The sequence below is a fragment of the Solenopsis invicta genome, chromosome 16 (assembly GCF_016802725.1).
Source record: "Solenopsis invicta isolate M01_SB chromosome 16, UNIL_Sinv_3.0, whole genome shotgun sequence".
In the NCBI taxonomy this organism is placed as follows: domain Eukaryota; kingdom Metazoa; phylum Arthropoda; class Insecta; order Hymenoptera; family Formicidae; genus Solenopsis; species Solenopsis invicta.
Genome location: NC_052679.1, coordinates 8,819,486 through 8,832,216, shown reverse-complemented (window position 1 = coordinate 8,832,216; position 12,731 = coordinate 8,819,486). Strand labels below are relative to the sequence as shown.

The 12,731-nt window shown below is 31.1% G+C and overlaps 1 protein-coding gene across 1 annotated transcript in view; it reads left to right on the top strand.

The window, feature by feature from the left end:
* The window catches only part of LOC105204910 (rab11 family-interacting protein 4A), a 48,612-nt gene that overhangs the window by 16,863 nt on the left and 19,018 nt on the right, over positions 1 to 12,731 (top strand). Inside the window, exons 3-5 of the mRNA XM_026138961.2 lie at positions 1,219 to 1,293; positions 3,603 to 3,641; positions 4,482 to 4,596. Coding sequence (XP_025994746.1) covers positions 1,219 to 1,293; positions 3,603 to 3,641; positions 4,482 to 4,596 — 229 coding nt within the window. The remainder of the gene's footprint in view (positions 1 to 1,218; positions 1,294 to 3,602; positions 3,642 to 4,481; positions 4,597 to 12,731) is intronic.

Below are 12,731 nucleotides of genomic sequence, written 5' to 3'. Positions count from 1 at the left end.
TACACTTCTTTTCGTGTAAAAACCAATACGTTAACATGGCGCGACCTTTAACGTACAATGCGAAACTGTTTTTTGATTGACGTGCGGATTTTGTGTCCACTATTTTAAAATACATCACCTAAGGAAAAAAAACTGTTTATTATGCAAAATTGATATAAGATAAAAAGGCATTTGTTCCTATAAAGGAATCGGTTTTGTTACCATGCGTGCGCAATCGCGTGTAAATACGAGTATAATGTAAAATTCAGTTAATATGTTTAATATCGAAAACTGAAAGTTCCAACAAATCATAGATATTTCCAATATATTTCTAAAACAATTTTAATCCGAGTGTTTTGTCTTAATAAAAATGTCGTAACAAAGTCTTAATTAGATCCCTTAATATGCATGGAGAGAATTTTGTCTTTGAATTAAAAAATTATTGGTAGTCGTGAAACAACTTGAAATAGACGCGAAATTACATTACAAAGCGTTGTTAAATTTTGAAGGCATTTTTCTCAAAATATTATATTTCTAAGCGACAGTTACAATAATTCAAACATGGTTTACTCGATATTAATTAAACATTTTAAAATAATCCTTTTAATAATATTCAATCTCAGATTATTGACACTTTTGAATCTTTCTTAAGTTACATACAATAAAGAAACAAAATTTTTTTAAACTTCTGTGGTCAGGCAATGACAAGTGAAAAAAAAAAGAATTGCTTAATCTTTTGATTTCAGATAATTTAGCAAGGTTGATACGTTACTATGCAAGTATGCATATTTAAAGAACGTCATTATTATTTATTTATTTGCATATTTGTTGTAATTTGGCCTTAATTTTTTATATCAACTTCTGAAGCAAGAAAACGTTATTTATCCATCTCTATATGTAAAAATTTTATATAGGCACGAAAAATATTCTATCTTTCAATGTACTAAAGTCCTATAATCCCTCAACCAAATTCCCTAAAATTTTATTAAATTTTATTAAAAGTATAGTAACATTTTTTCAAGCCCAGTATGCTCCATGACTATTATGATTTTAAGAGAAAATTTTCTTCGTGTGGATAAAATATTTAAAATGTTCTTAATGTCTCATACGCCGATTATCAATACGAAATGAATTTTTCTCTGAATCACGAACTCATTTGTATCACGGAAAAATTTCTGCTGACTCTGCAGGACGCGTGCTCGCTCACAATCACCGTCATTGTGTTTTGTGACTTTGTAGAAATCCGAGGAGTCCGAACTCTACCGTCGGAAGACATTCCTGGCTGCGCACTTCGCTGCGGAGAACACCTCCTTGGTAAGAAAAAAAGCAAACGTCTGTAATATAGTTAGTAATGTTGACTCGAAAAAATTGGAAAATTTTGGGAAAAAAAGGTTTTTTTCTCATATTGTATTTTTGTGAATTTTTTTCTTTCAACTCATTGAAGTCACTAGGGGTCCAAAGGGTACACAAACCATTTAAAATCGAAATCTTTTATGAAACTAATTTTTATCTAAAAGTATACTATTTTGAAAATACACCCCTAAATTTTTGCTGAATTATCTTAAAAATTAAAAATTTCATGAATATTTTTGTAAAAAAGTTAAATTTTGTAGTTTTTTTAATTTGAATTTTTTCATCATGTTAAATTCCAATTAAAAAAAAATATTGGATGATAAAGAACAGACCTCAAAGTATGTCCAGTAAAATTTTTGCGACGAAATATTAAAGAGCTGACAAATAGTGACTGATTTTGTGCAGGGGGTCGAGTGAATCCCATGTGACCGTTATATTATTATTTGGAAGTGTGGTTGAGATAATGTCACTATTATTGTCCTCTATGTCAATGATTTGAAAGTTTCAAGAGTTTGTCAGTACTTTTCTGATTCTTTACATTTTTTGGGAATTTTAAAAACCTCGTGCTTAATTATTCCTATTTATTCGTATCGTTACTATAGTTTCTATTTTCTGAAATTTTCGAAAAACGGAAAAAAACCTCTTATTTCCCTCGGTTGTACTTGTATTTTTTCCGAAAATAAAACACTAGACTAAAGCATTGCGTTCTGCCTGCGTTGCACGCATGGTACAACGTACACACGTAGGTACAACGTACACGCACGGTAATTTTGTGTTCGAGGGAGAGAGAGAGAGAGAGAGAGAGAGAGAGAGAGAGAGAGAGAATTTTTCCGCTCACAAGAAGCGCAACGGTGAGACAATGACGATTCTGTCGTGGCGTGTCTCGGTGGCGCGGCGTGCGAAAAGAACCCCGTGGGAAAGCCACTGATTGTCGATGTTAAATAACGTCGTTAATGCAACGACCGAGATAAGAGGCCTGTTAAATTTCTTGAGAAGCGCCTGCGTATCTGCGACCATCTATGCGGAATGACGGAAGCGAGCACATACGGAACCGACGAAATGTCGTGTTTCCCAAAGAATCGCTTCTCGCTCTCTCTCTCTCTCTCTCTCTCTCTCTCGTCGCTTGTTAATCGCAGCTGAAGTATCGAAGCAAAGAGAACGATTTAATTACTTATTACTTTCGACTATACTTGCTTAATAGTAGAATTATGGTTGATTTGGTTTCTATAATTTTAATCTATTCAAAACACCGGAATGAAACATTGAGTCATAAAGAAGATATTTTTTTAATATAGTATACCTGGGCTGAATAAAGTTCACTTATTTTATGTTTTAAAAACTCTATGGAATAGAATTAAAAGAATTATACATATACAAAAAAGACTTTACAAATGGAATTTGAAAACTCTAATAGTTAAAAAAAAAAATGTTTAAAAATTCTGTTCAATAGCTTTAAAACTCTATTAATTTTGAAAACTGTGTAAAGTTTTCAAAATTCTCTACTTTTGAAAATTATATTTTACATACATTAATTTTATTTTATAAACCTTTTAATTCTGCTTTATAGAATTAAAAAATAAATAAATAATAAATATGCGCGGGTACATTATATCAGAAAAATGTTCTTTTTACTCTATAAATTTCGTAGAATAAAAAATTACTCGAAAAAAATGCAACTGGTTCAATTTTCACTCGTTTAGAGTAACGTTTCACTCTATGAGATTTAGAGAGTACGACTCAACATTTTATTTCACGGCCACACGTATCTTTGATTAAAACTTTTTTAAAGCTTTTAAAAATAAAATTTAAAAAATTCTATTAATACATTTTTAAAAAGTCCATCAGTTTTTAAAAAAAATAAAATAAATTAAGCCTTTATTCAGCTCATATACTTTAAAGTATAATAAATATACAAATCTAGATTTATAATATACATACTTACTGTGTATACATATCTAGAATTTATGTGTCATTTGTATAAATGCTTTGTTAAATTTGATAGTAAGCAAATTGCCACTGAGCAAAACTGATGGTAATTTATCTATATGTATTTAGCGCAATTGCACTCGCGGATCCCTTTATAGAAGCTATGAATTTGGCTTGTGATCAAAACTACGTTTGGCCGTGAAATTTGGCACCGCGTGATCAAGGGATAGAAACGTAATGTAACTTGCGCTCGAAAGAGAGTAATCTATAAATAAGCGTCCTGTAATGAAACGTAAATGTATACGAACGCTAAGGAAAATATTTTCGTATGCTTATGCTTGCAGTTCGGCCAGAAAGAGACTCAGCACCAACGCTTTAGCGAGGTAAGCGAAAAAACACGCACCGTGCGCACGTTTCATCGATGTTAATTATCGGCTTTCCAATTGACATCGGAATTTTTATACTTGTTCCGTGATCTCCTTTCCGCTGTCTTCTCGCGCGTTTTTTCTTTCTCGATTTACCCACGCGTGCAAGAGGAAATGAATATCTCGGACAAAAGAGTTTGCCGGCTGTTGTAGGACGATGCCTTTGCATCAAGGCTAATAATTCCCGAAGTCACTCCTTTCACGGAACTCGAATCGACGGACTTTCTAAAGCGTAGGCGTGCTTCTGTGTTACGTTACTCATGTTCCGTACCCGCGATTTACCTCGATATTCGCGCGTTTCCTTCCACGCTACCGTCTCTCGTTACTTCCAACCGTGTCTTATCCGTTCGCCAAAATGCGGGGGTGGGAGGGGAGGAAACGTTCAACGCTCACGTACGATGTGTCGAAGAGAAGAAGAAACGTATTGTCGCTTTGAAAAAATGTCGCGATTGAAAAATAGCTATTTTTTTTTAATATGATCTAAAAACTTTATCTTTCAATCGGCAGAACTTTCACAATCTATCTTTTAATTGGGGAAACTTTCACAAGTCACATTCGCTTAATAATCGCCGGTAATTAATTATTTTTTAATGGAGGACATCTTTTTCTCTTCCTACACATTTTTATTATTCGTAACTTTTGAAAGAACCTTTATCGTACGTAATATTAATATTTTCATGAATCGGTTTAGTATTTAGCTTATTACTGATTAATATTTACGCTTGTAAACAATATCGCTACGAAGTTAATCATTCTTTCGTGGAATGCTCAAAGAGTTTTTTTGATGTATATTTGCAGTCAGCTTTATCGCAGCGGCAGCTTCAACAGTTCGGGAATGGGCTCAAATTACGATGCTACGGATGATGTGTACAGCGACGTATCTTTGGAGGACGTCATGGATCTCAGCCACAAAGTGAGTAAGAATTGACCACGATATTTTACGTCATAGCTATTTTTAAAGCCCGTTTGCACTAATGTGGATTAATTTTAAACTTGGTTTAATTCGCATTCTTCTATCTCTTTCTAAGGTATTATCTATTTTTTCAAAAGTAACAAGTGACATCACATCTTCACTTGTATACGACGACGGCTTTAATATGCACTTTCAATCGAATTTGCTATAAGTTAAGTAAGGCAAATTAAAATTGAAATTAATATACATTGGTGCGAGCGGGCGTTATTCGTTATTTAGGAAATTCCACACTACTTCCTAGTGAGTCCTAGTGAGTCCTAGTGAGTCCTAGTCAATATATAAATAAAGATAATAAAAAACTATTTTGCAAATAGTTTAAACTTGGTTATGCTATAAAAGACTCATTAAACTTATTTTTAACAGTTTCTTCTTAAAATTATGTAAAACGATTAAAATATAAAATATAAAAACATAATCACAACAATATCTAATTCACTAATGTGATTGTAAATAAACGGATGACAAACTGCGCGTAGTCTGCATGCAGATTGGCAGCAAATTTTATTAGGTCTAACAGCATAGCCATCTGTGTCTGCATTAAGCTCAGATCTGTCGACAAAGCTTGCTGAGCTGACATGTTATGTCAGCAGATTGGTGGCAGAAACTGCGCGTGCGAGCAATATGACGTCGGCAGACTAGTAGTAGAAAAAAAGCACGAGCTACAAATTCTGCTCAATTTCTGTCGTCATTCTGTTGACATATGCATATGCCAATAGACTTCGTCTTATTTTTAACGGCAGGTTGCCGATATCATCAGATATTTTAGACTCTGTCTGTAATTTATTTCCTTTTTACCATCCAAAATTGGTAACATGTTATATGTTCTGTTCAAAATCTGCGCTGCAGGTTTTGCTTTCTGGATAATAATTATTAATTTCATGTTATTAAATATGATAAAAATGATAAAATTAAAATTATAGAACGTTTATTTGATGTAAGTACCGATAGAAAAAAAAAAAAAATATTTACTATTATATTTTCGAAAATAAAGAATAATATATAATTGGAATTTTAAAAATATACAGGGGTTGGACAAAATAACATGAACACCTATTCTGACTTCGAAAAATAGGCGTAATTCAAGAGAGTGTAACTTTGTCAAAAATGATCGTAAAGAAATTTTAAAAAAAGCATTTTAAAGTTTGAAATCTCTAGTTTTGATTATCAGTTTTAAAATTGATAAGTCATTAAACGATTTACAGATTGTTTACGAAGTTACGCGGATTTAAATGGGGATGAGTCACATCTCAAAATATTTTACAAACTTTGCAAATCTCCACGACGCGAAATAAAAATTGCACGCAAATGCGGTTTACAACATTCGAAAGTGGGAATCTTTACTTTTAATTTGCGTTTTTAATGAGCGTTGTACGATTCTTTTTTACTGACAATGAGTTAGGCAACACTGAAGTGACCTCTTTTTCTGGAATTTCTTCCTTCACTTCCAAGTGCAAAAGAATCTTCGAGAAAAATTAACTTAAACAATCGAAAGGTTTTGCCCTTTAAAATAAGCCCTGGAAGATCGTTTTATTTTTTTTTTTGTTATGAAGTTCAAATATCGACTTCAGCAAAGATTAAGTGAGCGTTCAACAGCAAAATTAAAAGATCACCTACAGTTATTCTTAAAAAAAATGTGTAACATGATAAAAAAATGATAAATCAAATGTTTTAAAACGCATTTTATAGCTTAATGTTTTTACATACAATTTTAATATCGACTTTGAAAACGTATACTGATTATTTACGGAGCTATACGGGTAAAAATTAAAATGCGGTAAAATTTATTATGTATTTTGCGAGTTTATTTGACGTGAATTAAAAATTACACACAAATGCGTTTATAGTATTTGAAAGTGTAAATCTTTATCTTTAATTTGAGTTTTTATTGAGCGTCGTACGATTTTTATTCACTGAATTATACAACATTGAAGCAAAAGAGGCCATTTTTGCTTCAGTGTTGTTTAACTCAGTGAAAAAAATCGTACACCGCTCATCAAAAATGCAAATTAAAGGTAAAGATCCATGCTTTCGAATGCTGTAAACCGCATTTGGATGCAATTTTTATTTCGCGTCGTGGGGCTTCGCAAAGTTAGTAAAATTTTTTGAGATTTGACGTATCCATATTTAAATTTGCGTAACTTCGTAAACAATCTGTAAATCGTTTAATGACTTATCAATTTCAAAACTAGAGATTTCAAACTTTAAAATGCTTTTTTTAAAATTTTTTTACGATCATTTTTGACAAAGTTACACTCTCTTGAATTACGCCTATTTTTCGGAGTCAGAATAGGTGTTCATATTATTTTGTCCAACCTCTGTATAAATTAACATTTTTCATTATAAATTTATTAAATCTTTATTTATTATTAAATGTACTTTGTTTTAGTTTCTGTAAAATTTTGCAACGTCATTATTTAAGCGTTAATAACAAAAATATTGAAAATTAATATTGAACATATTAAAATTATTATTAAATAAATTAATGTAAGTGTTAAGAATTGATTATCAATATACATATACATTTAATTACATACTAACTTCCAGTATTGGCTCTCATATCATTTTTTCTTATGTTTTGATTCACTTCGGAGCCTTTCCTCAATTAATTTTAAATTAATATTAAAAAAAAATAATAGGATTGTTTCAAGTCATACATATCTTTTGTTCTCAAAATCTAGTGCACACGACAAAATATAAATAAATAATATATGCATTTAATATATAAATGATTTTGATTCCATTTCGATTGCTTTGAAACATTTTAGTTTCACAAAAAATTAATGTATCAAAATTGTATTTTAAATTTGACAGCTAACTGACAGTCATACAACCTTGCAATATCATTATACATGCGTTGTCCCATTTAGCAAATATTCATTTTTTTTCTTCAACAAAAAGAATATACGTTTCTCTTAATCGTCAATTTAGACGAAACTTTACCAGAATGAACTTAAATATTTAAGTGCTTTGTAATTGATTTTCAATTTTCTGTCTTATGCAAATCTCTCAAATTAAGAGAAAATATAGGCTAAGGTTTTACATATCTTTGTAATGTAAAGTTTCATATTTTTAAAATTAAATATCGTCAAAAGAGTACGGTAAAGGGTTAATGAAATTTGTTCTAGAGATTATAAATATAATTAATTTCCATCTTATATATTCCCTAAATCCCGTAGACTAAAACGTCATTCTAAAAGAGTGAAAATTGAGCTTGTGCAGCTTTTTAAATGATTTGCCATTCTAATAAAAGTCAAAATTCACTCGTATAGGGTGAAAATTCATGCCTATAAAGTGAAAATTCATTCCTCTAGAACTTAAGCTTGTACAATTTTTGAAATCTTTTACTTTATGAAATTTAAGGAGCATGTCTTATAGATTTGTCTTATAATATTTCATTAAACACTAGAACCTCCTTAAATCAGAAGCTCGCTCGAACGTTAATAAACTTCCGCCTTTCTATTTTTTCATCGTTTCACCGTTAAATCATTCTCATTTAAAATGTATGTATGTATATACGAAAAAAGCGGTGCGACGCGAACGGAGCCACAGCACGAACGTGAAAATCCGCTCGTCAATTATCGAGCGGCAGAACCGCCAGTTAGTTCCTCGTCTAACCCAATTTGGAAAGTTTATTCTCAACGATCAAAATTATCCCGTAGGAGCAACCTCATCTCTATTGTATCGAGGATGCGAGGTATCCCCCCGAGTCTCAGAACATTGTCGTAGGAGCGTTGCCAATGTGCGCGACGCGTTCACGGCAATCCTACGGCAGTGCACATCGAGATTCCGACCGGGATCATCATCCACATCCTGCGGCTCCTCATCCTGTTCCTTATTCATACTACCTTCCTCCTCCGTCTTATTCACGTTGCCCCCCGTACGATCCGCACGCGGCGTACCACTGTCCGAGCTCCTTTTATCCGACGCCCTATTGCACACACTACGACCAAGTTACCAAGGAAGAGCCCTCGGTTTGGTCCTGGTCTACCGTCGTCCTCCTCACCCTTCTCGTCATCGGTTTGATCGTGATTGTTTACCGTAGCTTCTCCCGCGAAACTCGCCGAAAGATCATCGCCTGGCTGCGCTCGCCCAGGCTTACGCCACAGGTAATCCTAATCGAGTGACTCGATTTCATTTTGTAGCCGCGGTGGTCTCGTGGAATTAATTCGATCGGATTAAAAGACACGCTATTGCGGATTTAGACCGCTCGCGGTTGACCTCTCAGTTCAATTATCTTACGTGATTGTTCCGCCTGCTGTGAACGATAGGATGCTTTCGATTATCTGCACAGAAATAGAAAATACATTCTTGTTTTGACAACATATTTATTTCTGAAATGAGATTATACAGCGTTAAACAGATGAAAAAATTTTATATATTTTTCATATTTGTCATCAAGAAAGATATGTTTTCATTTTTTAATAATAATTTTTCCGAGTTAAAAGGAAAAAAATATTTGATAGACATTAACGATATTTTCAAACTAAGAATTACAATTTTTTAAATATTATTATCAAAGCAATTATATTGTTTTCTTTAAGTGACTATTATAACATTGAAATAAAAATATATTTTACTGAAATTTAAAATTATACAATTAAAAAAAAAATATATAAAATTATGTATACAAGAATATCATCGTATCAGTCATCATCATTGTTAGAATATAATTTCTTGCTTATGAAACAATGATTATTAAGGAGGTATTCTCGTTTGAATGGCTGGAAAAAGTGTTTTTCAGACACTTTTTTTTGGAAAGACCTAAAAACCAATTAATGTCAAATTGTGCGTACTCTTTTACTATGAGTTTAACAATTAAAGTATTTATTTTTTTTTATAGTAAAAAAATAAGATGCAAAGTTTGACATTATTTGGTTTTTAGGTCTGTCAAAAAAAAATTTTGAAAACATTTTTTTTCACTCTAAAGGTTATTTTAATATTTTAATATTATTAAAATATTTTTTTAAATTAAAAAAATGCTACTTTCTCGTGTGTTATACATTGATCATTAATAGCCTGCAAAAAGATGGGATAGACAATAGCTTTTTTGACATCTAAAACAAAAAATCAAAGCTTTCCTTATTTAAGAGAAGTGTGGCTATGGATGGAACTAGAATTAAATGAAACTACCCAAATTTGACAGACTGACTTGGTAAGAATTGTATTTAAAAGCTTTAAATGTTAAAATTAAATATTAAATAAAAATCGATTTTTTTTTAATCTTTTAAATACTCCTTTAGACTGTATTAAGTTTAATTTGATGCTAATATTTTTTCTGTAGAATTGAATACAGTTGTATCATGTACAACAATTTCTAAAAGATAGGCAATTTTCAAATAATACAATTTTACTGCACAAGAAAAATAGTATCGAATTAAAATTGATATATTTTGTTTAACAATTATTGTTTCATATATGTAAGCAAAGAATTAATTCTATGAAAATGATTTATGAATCTTGCTTACATATAGTTTAATTTTCTTTAAAGAATTTGATAATTATAAATTTCAGCAAAATTATATATTTTTATTTCAATATTATAATAATTGTCTCAAGAGCACAATGTAATTGATTTGATAATATTAATATTAAAAAATTTATTGAAGACATTGTTATTTTCTGTCCAATATTTTTTCCTTTCGCTTTACATGAATATTAGTGAATAATTTTTTTGATAATACTATAAAAATTTCTTCGTCAGTAAATTATGTCTTTTCAACGCTATATAATCTCATTTCAATATTAAATTTTATTATTTCAATATTTCAATATTTCGAAAGGAAAGATGTTCTTAAAAAAGCAAGAATGGTTTTTATTTCAGTGAGATGACGTATGAAAAGTTGACTTATTTCAATGTTATGGGAATGAATCACGAGATCTCTCGTTTCTGACATCATTACTCAGTGACCGCGGTGACAAATCCAGGAATTTTAAGTTTCACCGATAATTTTCACGATAATACGAATCCGAACCCCTGTAAAGAAAAAAAGAAACGAAACAATCTCGCTAATGCTTTTATCTATTTAGACGTAATGAGTCTACGCTTTTAGGACTATGCTTTTACTGATAACCAAGAGACCACTCAACAGAAAGATAGAGTTCTTTCTTAGATTTTACCTTCAAAATTATAGTAGTTGTGGGACAACACGGACTCCAAAGACTTTTACTATAAGTTTAGTGAAATTTGATTAAAATTCGAACAAACCATTTTTATATAATATATTTTATATATTACACGTGATAATCGTGGCATAAGAGTTGTACGTCTGCTCTCTCTGCTAAAAATCCAGATTTTAATTCACCTAGAACAACATAAGTTTTTTGATTGATTACTTCTCGAAAGGCAATAGTAAATTATCAAGACCTTGTCAAGACAGTCACCATGGAGTACGCATGAGCATGCATTAAATAGAGGTCACGATCTTCAGTCCATGAAGAACTTTCCTTGAGAGAGAAAGAGAGAGAGAGAGAGGGGGAGGGATTTTTATATTGTAGAGTGGTTCGAAAATAGTCTTCAAATTTTACTAAAGGTATAATAAAGACTCTAATTTTGAGGGTAAATTTTAGGAGAAAATTCTCTTCGTGTAGTAGATAATACATAATGTCGTATGTACTTTCTTCGCCCTTATTACGCAGAGCTATAATCGCGGGGATTGAGTTCCGTAAAGAGATCGATCCCTTCCCGAGGAACCCTATGCCCTGATTCTGTCCATCTTTCTCGGCTCGTGCAGACCGCAGGGACGGGAACGACGCGGAACGCAACTCAGAATTGTCTCGCGGAATTTCCCCGGAGCATCGAGCGGAACGAAGATCACGATCTTTCTCGCGAGGATCGTGGCGAATCCTCCTCGTTAACAGATACAGTAACGAAGACGTTCGTGAATCCCGTCTACGCGGACGACGATCGAGACGAGAGCGAAAGTGAGGAGAGTAGGAACGTGCGGAACGAGATCGCAGGAGATACCGAGAGATATTTTCGATCGGTCCACCGATATTTCCATTTCGAAAAGTGATCGCTAATAACGAGGGACACCTAGCAAAGTGAAAATCTGAGAAGTAGGTAAAGGACTGCAGCAAGATTAAGAAAAACAAAGAGAGAGAGACGTGATTGAATAAATAACGAGCAATTAGCAAGAGCAAGTAATAATTTTATCGACAAAAAAAATTCTATTTTCTTCGTATTGTAAGATTATTGAATCGGTGCAATTTCGATGAGTTAATTTTTTGCAAATGAAGTCTAAAAATCATAAAAGCTTGCAACAGTATAAATAAAATAATATTAATTAAATATTAATAAAATTAAATAACGCAAGCATAATTATCACACGAAGATATAAATTAACGTTTTAATAAAGTCTTTACGTTATATTTTATAAATAATTCAATGATTCTTTTATAATATTATAATTTTTTAGTAATTTAATATTTATTACAATTATAGTAAACTTTTAATAAGTTTTAATTAAATAATAATACAGAGTTAACACCATTCTACTAAAGAAATTCTCATTTTATAATATTTTCAAGAATTTTTTTGTATTCTGAATTAATTTAAAAAAAATATTTTTAACTGTTTAAAATCTAATAAGTTTTTCTGTGGAAAATTATAAAATTGAAATTCTTAGAATATTCTCCACACAGATTTTATATATGTATAAGGTGTCCATTATAGTTTATTTCAAGAATATTTTAAGAATTAATTGTAATTATATGTACATGTTTTGGTCTTTATATTAATTGATTTATCTTGATTAATTTTTATAGCTAAACATAAAAATATTGTGGTGCGGTTATAAAAAAATTATAGATATTTTCTTAATATCAACATATTTTGTATAAAATATAAAATATCTCGTGTAAACTATTAATTTTTTAATAACTCAAGGTACTCAAAGTACTTGAATACTTTTTTTCATGCAAGACAGCAGAATCACATTTGTGTAAAAAAATCATATAATTTTACTTAAACAAAGACTTTTTGACATTAATAACAATTGCGATAATTAATCAAAAAGTCTTAACAAAGTCAATTTTTTTAATAATTGCTTTTAATAATTTCTTTTACTATTATTTGT